This window comes from Aspergillus pseudodeflectus, assembly GCF_044049435.1.
Source record: "Aspergillus pseudodeflectus strain CBS 756.74 chromosome Unknown BJX68scaffold_15, whole genome shotgun sequence".
NCBI lineage: Eukaryota > Fungi > Ascomycota > Eurotiomycetes > Eurotiales > Aspergillaceae > Aspergillus > Aspergillus pseudodeflectus.
Window position 1 is genome coordinate 420980 of NW_027263791.1, and position 18135 is coordinate 439114.

At 51.5% G+C, this 18135-nt stretch overlaps 8 protein-coding genes across 8 annotated transcripts; 4 read left to right on the forward strand and 4 right to left on the reverse strand.

Annotated features, from left to right (window-relative positions):
- The first annotated feature begins 947 nt into the window (after positions 1-947).
- BJX68DRAFT_57074 (PRKRIP1 family protein) lies at positions 948-1806 on the forward strand. The gene has a single exon (XM_071049421.1). It carries the CDS (start codon positions 1148-1150, stop codon positions 1739-1741), a length of 594 nt encoding a protein of 197 aa, XP_070900522.1. The 5' UTR covers positions 948-1147; the 3' UTR covers positions 1742-1806.
- Positions 1807-3915, reverse strand: BJX68DRAFT_57073 (chaperonin-containing T-complex subunit CCT3). The gene is made up of 6 exons (XM_071049420.1): positions 3736-3915; positions 3613-3679; positions 3349-3557; positions 2700-3290; positions 2007-2644; positions 1807-1958 (listed from the first exon to the last, which is right to left on the reverse strand). The coding sequence occupies exons 1-6, from the start codon at positions 3758-3760 to the stop codon at positions 1872-1874; spliced, it is 1617 nt and encodes a 538-aa protein (XP_070900523.1). The 5' UTR covers positions 3761-3915; the 3' UTR covers positions 1807-1871.
- Positions 3916-5608: 1693 nt separating this feature from the next.
- On the reverse strand, positions 5609-7018 carry BJX68DRAFT_265581 (putative Zn-dependent hydrolase/oxidoreductase family protein; the record flags this gene model as incomplete). Its single annotated transcript, XM_071045283.1, has 5 exons — positions 5609-5987; positions 6048-6566; positions 6624-6743; positions 6797-6838; positions 6891-7018. 5 exons carry the CDS (start codon positions 7016-7018, stop codon positions 5609-5611), a joined length of 1188 nt encoding a protein of 395 aa, XP_070900524.1.
- Positions 7019-7857: 839 nt separating this feature from the next.
- On the forward strand, positions 7858-9873 carry BJX68DRAFT_234618 (bifunctional AAA family ATPase chaperone/translocase BCS1). The gene is made up of 2 exons (XM_071039772.1): positions 7858-8053; positions 8119-9873. Exons 1-2 carry the CDS (start codon positions 7895-7897, stop codon positions 9463-9465), a joined length of 1506 nt encoding a protein of 501 aa, XP_070900525.1. The 5' UTR covers positions 7858-7894; the 3' UTR covers positions 9466-9873.
- A 1201-nt stretch (positions 9874-11074) lies between these two features.
- On the forward strand, positions 11075-12637 carry BJX68DRAFT_57220 (uncharacterized protein). Its single transcript, XM_071049423.1, has 2 exons — positions 11075-11115; positions 11175-12637. Exons 1-2 carry the CDS (start codon positions 11108-11110, stop codon positions 12472-12474), a joined length of 1308 nt encoding a protein of 435 aa, XP_070900526.1. The 5' UTR covers positions 11075-11107; the 3' UTR covers positions 12475-12637.
- A 210-nt stretch (positions 12638-12847) lies between these two features.
- On the forward strand, positions 12848-13808 carry BJX68DRAFT_57229 (class I SAM-dependent methyltransferase). Its single transcript, XM_071049425.1, has one exon. It carries the CDS (start codon positions 12985-12987, stop codon positions 13720-13722), a length of 738 nt encoding a protein of 245 aa, XP_070900527.1. The 5' UTR covers positions 12848-12984; the 3' UTR covers positions 13723-13808.
- On the reverse strand, positions 13551-16393 carry BJX68DRAFT_234627 (putative poly(ADP)-ribose polymerase PARP). Its single transcript, XM_071039773.1, has 5 exons — positions 16070-16393; positions 15875-15988; positions 15487-15810; positions 14520-15433; positions 13551-14471 (listed from the first exon to the last, which is right to left on the reverse strand). The coding sequence occupies exons 1-5, from the start codon at positions 16134-16136 to the stop codon at positions 13896-13898; spliced, it is 1995 nt and encodes a 664-aa protein (XP_070900528.1). The 5' UTR covers positions 16137-16393; the 3' UTR covers positions 13551-13895.
- A 1023-nt stretch (positions 16394-17416) lies between these two features.
- Positions 17417-18129, reverse strand: BJX68DRAFT_57224 (uncharacterized protein). Its single transcript, XM_071049424.1, has one exon. It carries the CDS (start codon positions 18003-18005, stop codon positions 17514-17516), a length of 492 nt encoding a protein of 163 aa, XP_070900529.1. The 5' UTR covers positions 18006-18129; the 3' UTR covers positions 17417-17513.
- Between the last annotated feature and the right edge of the window lie 6 nt (positions 18130-18135).

The following is an 18135-nucleotide window of genomic DNA, read 5'->3' on the forward strand; positions in this document are numbered from 1 at the left end:
CATGCGCATCGACCTTTTGCCCGGGTTAATGCACAATGTCTGGCGCGTAGCCCAGGGAATCTCATAGCCTACATCATATGGTGTTCTCTATCACGACATCAGCCCAGTGCGAGTGAACAAATAATCTAACCTATAACTCACGAAGACATACCCCACTCGAGAGGGGTCCGATTTCAGATAACAGGCATCCCCGAGATCAAACTAAATAACAGACCACTGATTTAGCCTCGCAGACTGCTAGTGATCTTAGGCAAGACCTGATATTGGATGGTAGGGTCTCCGGCTGACCTTCTCGTCTTTTCTGGCTTCAGGGTGAGGCGCTGTTATGAAGGGCTCCGAATGCATTTGGCAAGCGACGAGGTATTTAAGCTGTTCTTAGGACTAGCGAGAACAATCTAGCTTAGGTAAAAAAATATAGATAGATATTGGACAATTAACAGGGAGAGTACTTGGTTGGAGTCGCATGAGGGAAAGACAACATGATATCCGAGAAGAGGAAGAGATAATAGCGACGCCGTGCAGCAACCGAGTGAGAGAAAAGTCGAAGAACCCCGAAATCTCGAGAGATACAAAGAAGATGAGAACAATGATTATTGATAAAGTCGACGAAGAAGCTGACATAGGGTCATCACATGCTCAACGGCAGCAATCAACAGACAAAAGCAAGTCCGTCCACGGTGGCCGGGGAATTTTCCACAAACAAAAAAGCTGCGCACTCCTCCATGACCAACTCCTGCATGAATCATGATGTGGTCGACAAGCATCGCGAAGTTGGTATTGCCAGTGGTATTGGGGTCAGCTCATAAACTGTTGAGCTCCAGCTATCGCCGAGAGATGCCCCACTGGGCAGTTTTGTTCCCTCATCCTTCAATCATCACTATTGCAAACAGCACACCCCAACAATCGACGCGTCAAGCCACTTGAATCCTTGACATAAGACTGAAAGAAATCTATCCGCTTGTGCCACTGTCAACCGTTCCACTAGATCCGAACCAAACTTTATCGGCTTCCCGAGTTCCAAGTTCGTCACCCGTTGAGACCGCACCGACCTCGTGCGTACAACCACGCGCAACGTCCACCTCTTCTACGAAGGCTTAGGCCGGCCTTTCCCTCCACCACCTTAAGAGTCAACCAAAAACTATTGAAAATGTCCGAACCAGGCCCTGATTCCATCCCCACAAGCGCCGACCCCCGCAGCAAGCGCCCCGTAAAGCGACGCGCCGTAACCCCCCACGGCGAACAAGCCTCACAAATCGAGCATCTCTTCCGCGACCCAAGCAAAGAAATCCGCCTGCCTACTGCGTCCCAACAGCGAACCGCGTCGTCGCTCCCTGCGCCCCCCGAAATCGTCGCAAATGTGCAAGGGTCCTCGGCTGGTGCGGGGTCGGGCGAGTTCCATGTCTACAAGGCGAGTCGGCGGCGCGAGTATGAGCGGTTGAAGTTGATGCAGCAGGAGGTTGATCGGGAGAAGAACGAGAGTGAGTGGGCGAAGAAGATGGAGGAGACGAGGAAGAAGGATGAGGAGAAGACGGAGAAGAATCGCAAACGGAGGGAAAAAAGGAATGCGGCGAAAAGGGGGAAGAAAAAGGGGCCGTCTGCTGGCGCTGGTGGTAACACTGAGAAAGAGGTTGATGGTGAGATGGATGTTACGGAGGATGCGAAGGCGACGAATGGCTCTGGGGCAGGAATGGATGGGGAGGCATATGTTGAAACGCCTGGTGTCATTATTCATGACGATTGAGCGATCGCATACACAAAAGCAATGTACGAATTGAAGATACCCATTGTAATTTTAGTCTAGGATATTCATACAAGTTCAAGTGAGATCATGCAGCATTATGTACGCGTTTTTATTCCAGTATTCCTAACGTCTACTCTTCTCCGCCAGCGGCGGGGGCCGACTGTTGTGCGGTCTTACCACTGCAAATATCATCGACACGAAGGAGCAAGCATGCGGACTATTTACGGTTAGCAATGATCTTGTCAACTTGGGCTTTGACTCTTACCTCGACGGCGGTCTTGATGCTCTGAAGCTTGACTGCCTCAGGCTCCCAAACGCCATACTCTTTCATGTCAACCAAAGCACCGCTGTCACCATCAAGGCCCCATGTGGTGTGGCCTTCGACGTGCTTAGCCCTCATGCGAGTCAGGACCCGGATCGGGCTAGCACCAGCGTTCTGTGCAAGTGTGCGGGGGATAACCTCCATAGCATCTGCCACGGCCTTGTAGGGCCATTGTTGGACGCCCTCAATGGACTTGGCCAGTTGGCTGAGCTTGACGGAAACGGCCATTTCGATGGCACCACCACCGGGGCACAGGCGGGGGTGGAAGATAACGTTCCGGGCAACGGACATGGCATCCTGGAGATTGCGCTCAATCTCGTTGATAATGTCCTTGGACGGGCCACGGAGAAGGATTGTGCAAGCCTTGGGGTTCTGGCACTTTCGGAGGAATGTGAAGTATTCATCACCAATCTTATCAATCTCGAAGAGACCGCACTCAGTTCCAACGTCGGATTCCTGGATGTCGTCCACACGGTTAACGATCGTCGCGCCCGTAGCTCTGGCGATACGGTTGTTGTCCGTTTTCCTCACTCGGCGAAGAGCTGTGACATTGGCCTTCATCAAGAAGTGCTGTGCAAGATCTGAACAACATCATTAGATAGTGGCTTCATCCGTAAAGAAGAAATATAGTCTTACCGGAAACACCCTTCTCAGTGATAACGACGTCGGGCTTCAAGGCCAAGATAGCGTCACACATGTGCTTTACCTGCTCCTCTTCGATCTGCAGGATACGATTCCAGTCGTCTTCCTTGGAGATCTCAATGTTCGTCTGCGATTCTCCCTTCTTATATTCCAACGGGCAATCCAAAAGAATGATCCTGGGGTTCTCGATTCTTCTCCGCATCTTGGGGTGGGTGATGTCCTTGTTGACCATGACTCCGTCGATAACCTCACTGTCCTCAATCTGACCACCGGGAATCTTCTCAATACGGGCATACCGCTTGATGTCAACCTCTCTCTTGCCACCACCAGCATCAAACGAGACCGTGCGGACGGCCTTCAGTGCCAAGTCGCACATCAGATCCGACCACCGTGAAACGAACTTTGTGCCAATGGAAGACTTGATAAGAGTGTACATCGCCTGGTCATCGTCGATATCCACAGGCAGCGAGACCTCCTCGATGATCGCAAGTGCGTCTGCTAGGGCGCGTTTGAAGGCAGAGATAATGACAACGGGGTGGATGTTACGTTCGAGTTGGGGAAGGGCTTGTGCGAGCATTTCGCCGGCTAAAATAGTCAGCACAGTCTATAAGAGTGAAAACAAGCAAATATAAAGCATCCTTACCGAGAATTATGACAGTTGTCGTTCCATCTCCAACTTCCTCGTCTTGGGTACGGCTCAGTTCAATCATGCTCTTAGCGGCGGGGTGCGAAACCTCGATTTCTCGTAGAATAGCGTGTCCGTCGTTGGTAAGAACAATTCCTCCCATAGGATCCAGGAGCATCTTCAGCATGGCCTTGGGTCCGAGACATGATCGAATAATATCCGCAACTCTGGGAGATAGCTTGTTAGGTTCGAAGCGGGGGGTGAAGTGGAAGACCAACGTACGTCTTTGCAGCGGTGATATTCGACAACTGAGCTTTGCGACCGACCTGTCTCTCACCACTATTGGTGTCTGAAGACCGTTAGCTCCTGGCTGGGCCAAGCTGTCAACTTTCTGGAATCACGTACTCATTACCACCACCGGAGCCTGCATTTTGGCGGTGTTTCCGGGCTTGGGACGAAGGAAAGAGGGAGCTGAAAGAAAATAATCCGCGGCGGCAGCAGAATATGTAATAGGGCAAGAAACCGTGGGTCAATCAAGCCGCGTTCTTCGAGAGGAGATCTGGAGATGTGGTGCCCGCCTTCGACTTCAAAAATCCGGCACTCGTCAAGTGGGATATTGCGGACTGGGAGCTCACCGCATGGCCACTAACCTCCTTTGGGATTAGTGGCTTATCCCCTGTTCCTTAAATCGTAGGCTCAAGAATCGATCATTTTCACCTTCATTAATTTTTATTGAAGTATCATTATTATTCCATTAACAGTATGCAGGGGCTCGAAGCAGATTAGTCCGGCTGTGAGACTATTTCTCCCCAGTTTTGACTCCCTTAAGCTCCATATGCCAAATGCTCCCAAATGTCCAAGCCAAACAATTACAACCAAGATCCCGGGACAAGGAAGCCCGGAATCGAACTAAATCACTTGCTAAACCTCTTCCTAGCTCTCTGAAGCCTTGCGCTCACACGGTCACACATCTCAGACATGAGAATCATGCACCTCTTGCGTGGTTCCGACGACAGTCCACTATTCCGCCCTCAAAACTTCTCCTCAGCCCTAGCTTCATGAACATAGTATGGTCCAGCACATCTCCACGACATGTATGAGCTGTACGACGATGCTCTCCGACCATTGCAAGAAGACACGTAGTATCCTCTAGACGCAGCCTGTTCCGCACAGGGCAGGCAGCTTCTCAGAAATCCCCTGGTATCACGTAGTCCAGCAACACAAGTATTACCAGACCCAACCATCGCACTCCGTCCTCGACTCGCACCCCAAGATGCATATTCAGGAACCCAGCCATGCCTCATTGGGCACCAGCTCATCCCCTGAGGCCGCGCGATCTCAGGATCTCTCTCATTCGTTGTATGAGCCTCGAGCTCCTTCGCTGCCGCAACCTTGCCAAGCATATTCTGGTACCACTTCTCTGCGTAGACATCTCTCTCGTATTCGTTCGAGTCGTTGTGTCTTCGGACTCGAATTCTGTGATGGAGATTGTCTTTGTGCTCCTCCTGAAGTCGGTGCATTCTCTCGGCTTGGATCTCGCGCATGTTGTTTTGCAGGTGGGTGGGGAGCCTGGAGAGGGCGGCTTCGTCGAGCTCGAAGATGACTTCTTCCTCGGACACCATGGAGCATTTATCATCGGCTGGCTGTAGTTTGCCGCTTCGAGGTGTATTGAGAGGGGGCTGGGGCCTTTTGTGGTAGCGGCTTCTAGAGCTTGGTGGGCTGGTACAGAGAATGGTTCTTAGAACCGTGGAGTTGGTTGTCATTTTCGCTGTTGAACTTGTAAAAGACTTGATATGTTCCTATTGAAGGTGTCTGGGAAGTGAGGTTATTGATCTCAGAAGTGACTTGTGTAAACGCAGAGGAGGATGGTGAGAGACAGGAGCTGGACAAGGATGACGCTTCGGATATATAAACAAGAGCTGATCAAGCATTTCATTTTGATCATTACTTTCTCAGTTACCTGGTCCTAGAGTATGCCACGAGTTAGTCTTGTTAAACAAATTAATGGGCTCAATCCTGTTTCTCGAAGTCCAGCTCCTACGGCAATGCTGATATATGAGAAGATTATACACACGCCTATTTTGCAAGCGAGAACTCTTTCAAAGTTGCTATCAAGGGTATTTCGTGGAGACATGAATAATAGATCATGGAATTATCATATCAAATGTGAGATAAATACTAATGTACAGTATCCAAGAAAGAGGAGATTATATAGAGTTTATATGAGAACCAAACACCTAACCAACCCATGGTATATATATAGACTTCGAACTCAATCTCAAAACTCTCGACTCTCGCCAATATCGCATATGTTAAACACTCCAGTTTCAGGTATCTCGTGCTTCTTCAACGCTTCTTTGAGCTTCCTTGGAGGCTCAAAGACATCCTCTTCAGTCAAGACCCAGGTTCCCCAGTGCATTCCCAGTGCCTGCTTGCACCTGGTATCCTTAAAGATCTCGACCGCATCGTGAGGATCCGAGTGGATAGGGCTCATGAAGAATCGCGGATCGTACGCGCCGATGGGAATCAGGCCGAGATCAAATGGACCTCGGAATTCCCCGACCTGCTTAAACGCGGGGCACGAAGGGAAGTTGTACTCTGGCGCATGGTCATCCACGCCGTCTGGTAGCTCGGGTACTGTTCTGTAACCGGTATCTCTGGACAAAGAATTCAAGATTAGCACAACTTCCACGAGGAGCAATCTAGACAACCCTTACCCGGCGAAGTAGACCTTGCGACCCCCGGACTCCACATACCACGATGCCCACAGAGTCTTGCATCGGTCAAAGGGAGTCCTGGCGCTGAAATGTTGACAAGGCAAGCATCCAATTCGAGCACTGATATCTGCCCGCTTTGAAGTGCTGCCCTCAGCAGGCGCCTTGACCTCGGTGCCCGGCTGCGAGGGAGAGAGAGTAATATCGCGCTCCTCCCACCAATCGAGCTCCGTCACATTAGGTATTCCGGTCTTGATGAACCAGTCCTTATTTCCTAAAGGGACGAAGAAATGGCAGTTCGGGTGTCGCTTATGGATATCCTTGACGGTTGGAAGGGAGAGATGATCATAGTGGTTGTGTGAAATAACGACCGCATCGATGGTAGGTATGTCCGCGATTTGGCAAGGCGGCTCTGTATAACGCTTGGGCCCCAGCCAAGACAGCGGGGAGCATCGATCCTCGAAGACAGGGTCGAACAGCACTCGAAGACCACCCGGGAACTCAACATAGTAGCAAGCGTGACTAAAAAATCAGCTATGAAACAGGACCAGGTTTCGATCTCGCAACTGAGCCACTTACCCTAACCATGTGGCACGCAAAGACTTTGAGGCTTCGCGGCTGGGTAGAAATTCTGGTTTATTTACTGGGACGGTTGGCGGAGTGGTATCAGGGCGATTGGCTTTGCCAGATGCCAAACGCCTAGTATACTATTAACAGGTTTGCGGACGGCTTGGTCAAAACTGTGCACTCACCAGAGAACCTTATATTGTTTGCTAAATGGTGCGATCCAGGAGCTGTTGCGTTGGTTAGAATCAGGCGCATTTGACGATTACTTTTCCAACTTACTCCCATGGGTTGTCAAATCCGTTTTTGACATGATGCGCTTTCTTGCTGGCATCCTCTGGGTCCGCTGAACGCACAGGAGATGCCGATACGGTCAAGGCGTAGACAACGGTCGCGGTGGATGATGCCATCCTGAATTGAGTCGCGCTTCGAGGTTGGTATGCGAATTTCGTGTATGAGCGAAAGTAAGACCAGCGTCGCAAAAAGCAATGCATGCTTGCTGACCACTGCGCCTGGACTGGACTGCGCTATATAAGAAAGAATGGGAGGCAGCGCTGGCTTAAAACGGGATTCCTGTGCAACACTCCGCGCTGGGCAAACAGAATCGGGTTTTTTTTATTGGATGCGATCGAAGCCACCTAGGAGTCATGTACGTAGCTTGCGATGCCTTCGGCCTGGTTTTGCACCGACTCCGCATCCGAGACCTTCATGTCATTTTCTGGCTGATGCAAGCCAGAAGCCGTTAATGCCGATATCTCCGTGCGGAAGAACTCCTGTCGGTGTTTCCAGTTTGTCCGATTCGTCCGAGAATCGATATTGAAGGAACGGGGCAGAATGAAGATATGAAAAACAACCATCGGAGACGGTACTAAAGGCAAGGATGATGCTAGTTGTTGGAGAGATTCAGTGACGAGATGTAGTTCTTATGGAGGAGTTGTCCTTCGGGTTCGCTCTTTCAGATCCCGCAGATTCTAGAGGGAGCCCACTCCAGTCTTCGTCACCAGATCTCTACTACATAGTGCACTCCCCGCCGCCTAAGGGCATACCCATGGCGACAATCATCAAGGCAGCCTGGTCATACCCGAGAGATAGAGTCATCATATAGAGATACCAGATCGAAGCCTGGAAGAGGATAAAGGATACGGAGTACGCGGTACAAAAACCTTAAGACAAAAGCAGTTAGCTCGGCCCGTGGTCCGAAAAAGTCATGATCTAATCCAATTTGGGGTTCCCTCTTAAATGCCCTCGACAGACGGTCACAGACCGAAACGATCCAGTGGATCTTGATGGTGGTTATGGACCAGACTGGACCAAGTCTTCCAGGGCAGCCTTCCCCTGAAGATCTCGTCGTCCATCGAAGAAATGAGGCCATCCAGGCCGCAGCGCAGCCGACCGGAGACGCCGGTCTGCTTTCCCAACTTACGAGCAACCCTTTTTTCACAGCGGTAAGAAGACTTGAAGGTCGCGAAGAGGGTAGGTAGGATGCAGACTGACCTACTTGCGCTATTAGGGATTCGGTCTCGCGGGACTTGGAGCTGCCCTAGGAGTCGCGCGTAAAGGCCTTCGACATGGCGCGGATTTGCTTCGACGACGGATGCTGGTGGAGGTCGAAATCACGCACAAGGACGATTCATACCCGTGGTTCCTACATTGGATGACACTTTATCAACAATCGCAGCTTAGCGCAGCACAGTCCGCAGCCAGCAGGCCCGGTTTGATGGACACGCTCATGCGAAGACTGACCCCCGGAATGCGCCAGCTTTCCATCCAAACTCTGAAAAAAGAGCAACCGAACGGCGCAATTCATACGCATTTCACGCTGGTCCCAGGACCCGGAAAACATATTCTACGCTATAAAAACGCCTTTATTTTCGTCAATCGAATGCGAGAGTCTAAATCGCAAGACATAACTACTGGTCGGCCGTGGGAGACAATCACCCTGACAACACTCTACTCGCAGCGCCACATCTTCGAAGACCTATTTACGGAGGCTCATAACTATGCTGCGAAATCGTACGAGGGAAAGACTACGATATACCGTGCCGAGACGAGCTCTTGGACGCCATTTGGGGAACCGCGACGCAAACGTCCGTTGGAATCAGTTATACTAGACAAAGGTGTGAAGGAGCGTATTGTGGAAGATGTCAAGGACTTTTTGTCAAGTGGGAAATGGTACCACGACCGTGGAATTCCCTACCGCCGAGGATATCTCCTGTACGGGCCACCAGGGACTGGCAAAAGTTCGTTTATCCAGGCTCTAGCGGGAGAACTGGACTATGATATTGCCATCATGAATTTGAGCCAGCGGGGGATGACTGACGATCGGCTCAATTACCTATTGACTATTATTCCTAAGCGGACGCTCGTGCTGTTGGAGGACGTGGATGCAGCCTTCTCGAACCGCCGAACCCAAACAGACGAGGATGGTTATCGCGGGGCAAACGTCACTTTCTCCGGCTTGTTAAATGCCCTGGACGGCGTAGCAAGCGCCGAAGAGCGAATTGTTTTCCTCACCACAAACCACGTGGAGCGGCTTGATGCGGCTCTTGTTCGCCCTGGACGTGTGGACATGACTGTACGTCTAGGTGAAGTCACTCGCCATCAGGTTGGCTGTCTCTGGGACAGGTTCTATGGCGAGCTGGACACGACTGGATCATATCGGCAAACATTCCTCAACAGGCTCCAAGAGTTGGGAGTTCTTGAAGACGAGAACGGCTTCAAAGCCGATCGGTCAAAAAGCACGAGCGCTGCAGCTCTGCAGGGCTTATTCCTGTACAATAAAGGGGACATGGAGGGGGCCATCGCCATGGCCGAAGGGCTCATTCAAGGAGTCCATGATGGGGACGGTGAGCCTTGAAGGCCTAATTCCCCTGTACATATATTGTGTCATGATAGAGTGTCGGATAGACTTGAAACAATTTGTATAATAGAGAAAATACTCCGTGTCAGTCTGCGCTCCGCCGAACCGTTGGCGCCCTGCAGTGTCCCTCCTCAGCTTTTGCTTTCTCAGCCTCGCGTCACCAACACTCATCTTATCAACATTTGGGACTCCCCCAAATCACAGAAGCTTCCTGGTCCGAGTTTATTCCTACTGGAAGACTCCAAGCTGGGAAAGCGATGCACTGACCCAGTTCACGGGCCAATCGAGTCCTCTGTTCCTTCAGCGCTGGACGCTACCATATGGTGACCGCCCATTATCGCATGGGACCTCATCCTTCGAGAGCTCAGCGCTTGGGAGACAGCAAATCAGCGTCGCCATCGAACCGTTCTCTAAGCGCTGCGAATGCAGGCAAGCCACCCGATGTGATTGGGACCGACAGATCTCCGACCAGCCAGGCAGGAGTCGGCGTTAAGCGCCCGCGTGGGCTCTCAGGAACAACACGCAGAACAAATGCCTGTTCTTCACACTCGCAGGAGCCTGTCATCATTCAGACCCTGATTCTCCACCAAGATAACTTTTGTGATGATTCAGGAGCCAAGACATGACGGGCGCCCACTTTGTCCTTCGTCCTGGGGTTGGCAACCGTGGCTGGCGATGTTGGTATATAGTGATGGCTGCGGGACCTTTTCCTACTTTTCGACTTTGCTGCTGGAACCATCGTATTCTCTGCTGTTTTGTTCTGTCTTTCTCGCTCATTGATTGGGTCGACGGGCTGTTCTATGTGCGACGCGACTGCTGTGCAAGCCTCGCCCTCAGTTGCCTACTCTTGACTGCCATTGAACTGGCATTGAGCAGGTCTCATCCATCTACAGCCCAGCCAGTCTGAGGTACAGCTATGAGCAGTTCCCAGTTTCAGCTTTTCCCGCCTCCTGCCCCGCAGGGGGTCCCCAAAAACCCTTTCCGCAAGGGTCCCAGAAGGCCCTCAATTGATACCCAGTCAACGGTATCCACGCCCTTGGAAGACGTCAAGGGGAAGGGTGCGGAAGCAAAGGCCGTGGTTTTCCAGATCATTGAGCCGAGCAGCATCAAGCCTCCACCAGAAGTGAATGTCCCTCCACCCCCGCCACGCTTGTTCACCCCCGAGCCAGTGGTAGGTCCATCGACCGAGTCGCCATCCCGATCTAGTCCGCTGCCCGAACGGAGAGGCATTCCCTCGAGTGAGGTCAACCAGACATCAAGCAGTACTGGCGGACAAAATGGGGCAAACCTCCGACCTCACAGTCCTCCGCTGCCCTCGGTCTCTCCAGTCATTCCCATGAAGTCGATATTCCCTCAGTTCAACCCTACCGCACCTCTCAACCAACAACAGTACTGCAATGGCGTCTCCAACAACTTCTCGCGACCACGATACAGGCCCTCGCTTGAGATCCAGACCACAGTACCAGAGATTGACCGGGTGCTTGGGCCGAAGACCGTTCCAGCTGACGTCCATGATTTCCCAGCGGACGTCCTCGACCCTGTCGAGATTCAGTACTCAACCTCTGCACAGCTCAAGAATCTATGGGACATCACAAATGGGCAGAAGCTTGCTGGCGCGTCGGGAAGTTTCAACCTTCGAATGGAACGGTAAGCCGTCACTTTCAAGCCCTGGAAACACACTGATTAACTTATGATCAACACAACAGGCCCGATCCCGCAACCTTCGTCTTCGGGGACCCTAATTCACCATTCTACACCATGCAGACCTACTCCACGAACGAGTTGTCTCTCACTAGAGCAAACCCCTCGCTACCCAACAGCAACATTCCCATCATGATGTTCCAACTCCAAGATCGTCGTCGTCGCGAACCCCCCAACGATGGCCTTGTCTCCCAACTCTTCTCACGGCTCGCTGCCATGCTTGCCATCGACCAAGCGGCAGACCTAGCCAGACAACACCAGCTATCACCTCCGGATGCGGCAGAGGTTGAAGCGAACGCTCTAAAGAAAGCAGCCGCTCTAGAGTCTTGCAAGCTCTCATGGAACGCGATTAAACGTGTATATGAGTTGCGTCATCCTTCGTTGAACCGACAGTATCCGAGTCAGGAGCCTGAAACGGCCACGCCGCCGGCCCTAGTCGGCGCTGCTGGTATTCCACTGTCTCCGAAATCACAGCACCGCTCTGGTGCCTTGCACGTCACCGTCTCAACCCCATCAGCCAACCGAGGACAAAGTCAAGCTCCGACAATCCTCGTTACAGCTCCTCTTCCAGCTAATACGCTCAATGGCGCTGCTTCCGCAGTCGCCTCACCGCGCACATCTACCCTCCCATTCTCCGGGTCAGAGTCCGAATCAGACGAGACTCTCGCCTCCCTCGACCTCCGCACAATGACCCTGTCCATCTGCACATCTGCTATCAACGATGCCATTCCCTCTTTATATGCCATCGACTCTGTCGTTGCCGCGATCCTCGCCGTCGCGGTTTCGGACACAGCCACAAACCCCGTCCTGGGCGATATGCCGCTCTACGACCCGACAAGGCCCCAAATGCAACTTCCCACGCCACCGCAGCCTACATATACAAACACCCGCCCAGCCCGACCAAAGCTCTTTGCAACACTCGCAGAACGCGACGACGCCGAGCCTATTCATCTCGACATCGAGATCCCAACACACACACGGACCCAGATCCAGACTCCAAAAGAGCGCCGCAAGTGGTGGACTTCCTTCCGCTCAAAGCTCACCCAGATGCAAACGAAACGGCGCCTCAAATCAAAGGGCAAATCCAGCGCAAACTCCTCCCCAACTTCACCCGAGGAATTCGACCTCGAGAAGTACGGCGTTAAGATCTCCTCGACGGTGGAGAAACACGCCAAGAAGGAGGAGTTGCCCGGTCTTGCGCGCGGACTGGTTAAGCTTTTTGTCTGGGGAATTAAGCTGATGTTTTGGGCATTGACGGTTGCGTTCAAAGTCATGGCGTGGGGATTGAAGAAGGCGCTCGGGTAGGCATGATACCAATGTTTTTTTGATTGATTGATTTACTTTCCTTTTGCTGCTGAGTACTGGATACTTAATGATACTATGGATATGGCTGTTATGGGCCGATGACTTTTTGGATATCCTTTGGCTTTTTTTATACATCTTGTATATAGGTTCCTTGGGTGCACGGGTTGCCCTAATAGAGGTCTAATATTTGCCCCTCTTCGAGCATTACATCGCGCCTCTTTCCCCGGGGAATTCCTCTAGTACTCCAGTTGGAAAATAACAAGTCGAATATTATAATGTGTAGAGTGAGTGGGGAGTGACTCACAAGAGTGACTCAAGAAACCTGTCGATACGCATACGAAGCAGGATCCCGACCTTTACTCCAATTTATCTACTTCCGTACTACAGTATCGGCAATATAAAACCTACCTCTCACCCACGCCTTCTTGCCCTCGCCAACAACCCATTCCAGGTCTCCAGGTATAGGAAAAGACAACCTAACCTACCTATCCCACCCAACCGACCTTCAAAATGACCCCTCTCGACCCCCTAAAACAAAACATCCAAAAGGCCTACGACAGCATCACGCCCGTCTACAACGAATGGACGAAATCCTCGCACGCGATACGCACCCACTATGTAACGAAGCTCCTCAAGCACCTCCCAGCTGACCTCCCTTCTCAAGAAAGAGAAGGTGATGGTGGCAAGCAGACAGTCCTCGAAGTTGGCGCCGGCTCGGGAATCCCGACAACATCGCTCTTAGCGCAAAGTTCAAACCCCAAAACAGGGCTACCTCGATTCCATGTCATCGCGAACGATATCTCCTCAGCGCAGCTAGAGGTTGCAAAGGATCGATTGTCTGAATTTGGTGACAGAGTTGAGTTTCGCGGTGGGGATATGATGGCTCTTTCCTTTGAGAATGCGAGCCTCGATGCTGTGCTGGGGATGTATAGTATTATTCACCTACCCAGGGAAGAGCAGGTGGTGTTTTTGAAGAGGGTGTATTCGTGGCTCAAGCCCGGAGGCTGGTTCCTGGGGAATTTTGGGGTAGAGGAGATTGAGGGGGTGTTTGATCGCGGATGGTTGGGGAGTGGGGCTGAGGGCGGGGTGATGTTTTGGAGTGGCTGGGGAGCGGAGAGGACGTGTGAGGTTCTTGGGGAGATTGGGCTTGAGGTTGTTTCGAGGGAAGTTGTTACGGATCTGGAGGAGAAGGATGGAGAAAACATTGAAGTTCCGTTCATGTGGATTTTGGGAAGGAAGAGGAACTAGAAACTAGCTGTTGCGATAAAAAAAGGTTTGCTTGTGAAAAATCATATGAAGATTATGTGCTCCCCGCAAATGCCGCTTGACGCCGATACTCAGACATGATAGTAGTTATGCAAACACGAAGTAGTAGAAAGAGAAGAGAGAAGAAAAGAGATATGAAAAAGACGGAAGTGCCCTCATCGCATGTCGACGAAGAACAAGTAGCGCAGACGAATCTGGGAGACGTCGTAGACAATGTACTCGTTGTACAACAAGTAACTCTGGCTGTCCTTGCGTTGCCCCGGTCCCGCCGAGACATCAGGCATCTGGGTCCCCTCAAGATCTGGGTGGACACAGCCGGCATCCTTCCAAGCCCCAGGAACGGTTGAACCCATACCCAGAGTGGAGTAGCTGCCTGCCTTCTTTGCATTATCTCCAGCGTTGTAGTCGGAGTTCACAAGCTCGTACATGGGATCACCAAGCTCAACATCACCCAGGAGGAGCAGACCCTTGCCTCCACTGTTGTAAGAGCAACAGTAGTTGGCGGACTTGCTGGACATATCGGCAAAGTAGACACCCTTGCCAAACATGTAACCACTGACAGGAGCCTCCGGGGGAGCAATGCGCAGACCCTGGCTGAGAATACCACCATAGTTGGTGCTTCGAGAACCGTGCCAAAGCAGACGACGGTTGCTATTCTGGAGCGTCGAAAACGAGGACGACTTGAATCGGTCGTGTTCACCATTTCGTTCAATGCGGAAGATATCAAGCACCTATTCAATATCAGTATCGCTAATCCAAATGGCAAAAACGGCACGGACCTTGTATCGCAAGTGATGAGTGGCGCCACGCGATTCAGTGAGATAGTTCTGAAGCTCCTGGAACTCTGTGGATGAATGATCCAGGGGTGTCATTTCTTGCATTCCCAGACCTTCATACTGGCGGTCAATTGGGTTCACATCTTCTACCTTGCTCGCGTCTTTCATGATACTGTTGGCGACTTCCATATCTGTGAGGGTCTCGAGAAGCTCGACCTCTTTCTTGATATAGGCCTGATCGTTTAGAACAGGCGGGCGGTTGCGGCCAAACACGTGGGGAATCGTGGTAAAGTAGCGGTTACTGAGCTGCTCCATGGCGGCTTGAAACTGCATTCCATATCTTGAAGTCGCGAGAGTCGGTGTGGCCGCAAGCTCTGCTAGTTCTTTGAGTGTCGCGAACCCAGTTTGAAGGGTCCTCTTGCTCAGTTTGCCAAGTGGCAGTTTCTTCGCATCGTAGGACATTTGAGCCATGGTTGACAGGAAGTACTCTTGGTTGAAGATGAAGCTGACAAGGTTCTGAACCGCCTTAGGAAGCTTACTCTGGACAGTCTTTGACACTGCTTTGCCAGGCTTGGTTTCCGCTTCGTCTTCGTCGTCGCTTTCCTCGTAGTTGCGCTCAATGAAAGTGTACTTGTTTGCTTTGGGGGTTTTTAAACGGTCCTTCCAAGCAAGACCGGACTTATCCTTGAACTTTTTTTCGAAGAACCTTTGAGCGTCATCAAGGGAGCCGCTACCCAGATGGGCAGATTGACCGTTCTCACCAACGCGCCCCCATCTAGTCCACGTCTGATACATGGTGCCATCGCTAGAGACGAGCAGTTGGATGCGGTAGAATTTGTTGTTATTCGCAGCAGCCACGGTTTGGTTGAGAGTAGCATCCCAGATAAGGCCTGATTTATCGACATATACCGAGGGACCTGGTCTCACTCGTTAGTTAACAATCCGATATCACGATAAGAGAGACAATTACCGCTCCAGCCTACGCCGTTGGGATAATAACCCTCGTCAATGTCCACCTTGAGTTTGCCTGCTTTCTCCGAGGTTACCCGCTGCGCATCTTCAACACCATTCTTGAGCTTCTTGTTGGTCTCATCATCATCAGCATCCAGGGCATCTTTGGCGCTTCTTTTCTTCTCCGCTTTGGCGGGTGCAGCATCGAATTGGCTCTTATTTTCTGGGTTATGTGTGCCGAAATGGTATGACTTTTCGGAGATCGGCTTGTTTGCCTTGTCTGAATCCAACAGCCAGTTGAGAGTCACAATCTCACACTTCTGGATCCCACAGGCTTGCTGGACTGGTATTGGAGGCCAAATAAGCTAGAAACACAGAGAGCAGGCAAGTATGCGGTGTTGACTCACACTTTGTACTATTCTTCTCCACCTCCTTCTGAGTGGTGACGAGATGAGTGCAATCTGCTCCGACTGTCGCAGAGAAAGTGGCGCCCTGGCTTTCCACAATCTTCCTTAGGTCGGCTGCAGCAGTTGAGTGGCAAGTCAGTTCACGCTTAGTATACGAGGGACAACCCCCGAAAAGACGCAAGATGGGGGCTCGACCTTGCTTGTAGCCGGGAAAGGTCCCGCTCACGGCGATGACCAGTTTGTTGAACGCTCTCGCAGGCATTTTGCAATGCAATTGACTTTGAACAGTCCGCAGAACGCGTGGAACCCCACGGGAATAGGAGATGGAAAGGGGAGAGGAGGGAACCACGAGAACCCCGGAATCTGAGGCTGAAATGCGGCGCAGACCAGCTGGGGCGAAATGAGATTAGCTCAAAGCCAACAAAACAAACTTTTTCAGAGAACTGATTCTTGAGAATTGATTCTTGAGATAGATACAGAGCTCCAAAGAGCTTGGGAGCTGAAGCTTTTAAAAGCTCCATTCGTACTGGTGACCGTAAGTCTGCAATAAACAAAGTTCCGCTTCATCGCCTGAAGCTCCAGGCTTCCGCGCGCCTGCCTAGCAGGCACAGGCACCATCGCACGGTTCCATGGGACGTGAACAGCAATTGAGGGGCGTCCCTCATGACTTTTATGGTCTCGCTCTATCTGGATTCTGAAGTCTAGATAAGATGAGTGCTGCGGAAAACTCATTGCATTTTTTCTTAGCTGATCTCATGCTTAGGTGAGAAGAAATTGGGTAACATGCCTAATATTTCGAGCAGACTGCGAACCGAGGCAAGGATAAATAATGCTACAGTTGGACTTACGACTGGCCTATTATTAGACAGATCTTTCAATCTGAGCTCGTCTCACGACCCCAAATTCATTTCGAAATCGCCGGTCGCACTTCGGATATTGCTCCGTCTTCTGGAACCGCCTGACGGTTGACCCGAGCAATCGCAATCAAACCTTTGTCGCGGTCCCTGAATCCTGATGACCTCAACGGTGGGCCGAGACCGGGACATTATTTTGAAACCGTCCACTCGGAGACGGCCGCGATCCGCCTCGAAGGAAGAAACAGGTACCGTTCGATTACTGAGTCTGGGTTAAGCGCCAGAATAACAGGTTTCCTGACATCATTGTGACCCAATCTGCCCTGAAATTCCGTCGTTTTTGTGGATGAAGTCGAGAAAAATGAGCAAAGAACAGCCTGGAACTCAAGATCAGGTCGGGAAAGAGATGCCGAGATACACAGAAGCAGCTCAGGCCGTGTATAGGCTCCTCAGTACTCCGTACTCCGTATGTCCTAATCTTGGGCCGCGGAGCTCCTCCAGCGTTTGTCAAAGAAAGAATATGAGATGCGGATGCAGCTCAACCGTCAGATGCCACTCTCAACCAGAACCAGTTTGTGATATGGCGATGTAGAACTCCAGACGGGACGGCTCGGACCCACGGCTCAGTGCCATGGATAGCGATTCTTTATTTCTCGACTTCTTGTTGGGCCACGGTTGTCGCCCCCTGGTGAACATGCAGTTGATAGAGCGTTTTAGGGATCAATCAGAAGATGGGGAGGATAAGCGCCGAACGAGTGGCCCTTGAAAGTGACCCATCACAGCGCCTAGGAGACACCCCCAAATTCAGTGCTCAGCAGGCTGGACATAATTGAGAGGAGATTTTGCGCCCCCCAAACTGATAATTGAGAAGCACGGGCCCAATTGACAGGGCAAAGAGTCGAGAGACGAAATTGGGATCCCCAGACGAGTCGAGGTAAGTGAGTCGGAAGAGCGCTCAGCGAATGGATGCAGACGACCTGACGCAAGGACGGCGGCTGCAGGAGTATCGATGCTGTCAAACAAGGCGGGATATCAATCAGAAGTAGAAGATCGCTGGCATTGTTATGATTGTACTGAAACATCATTATTTTGTCGGACTCTGTGGAATTCGAGATCGCACTAGACCCAATTGTCGCTCTTCGCTTTCCCCTTTTCTGCGTCTCCTCCCACCTTAACTCAGTCCTCGCGCTCTTTTGTCTCTCAGTCTCTTCCTTTCCTCCGGATCGGACGATGGAGCTGCTATTTGACCCTCTGGTAGGATCGTGACTGTTGTTCATGGATTGAACCGACCTCTCGCCGCGCCATCCCGAATCTCGTTCGTTATCATCGTTGGTTTTCCTTGCCCGGCCCAGTAGCTCAAGCTGGCCCAGTTTTCACTCATTTTACCTCCGCGACCAGCCAGTCTCG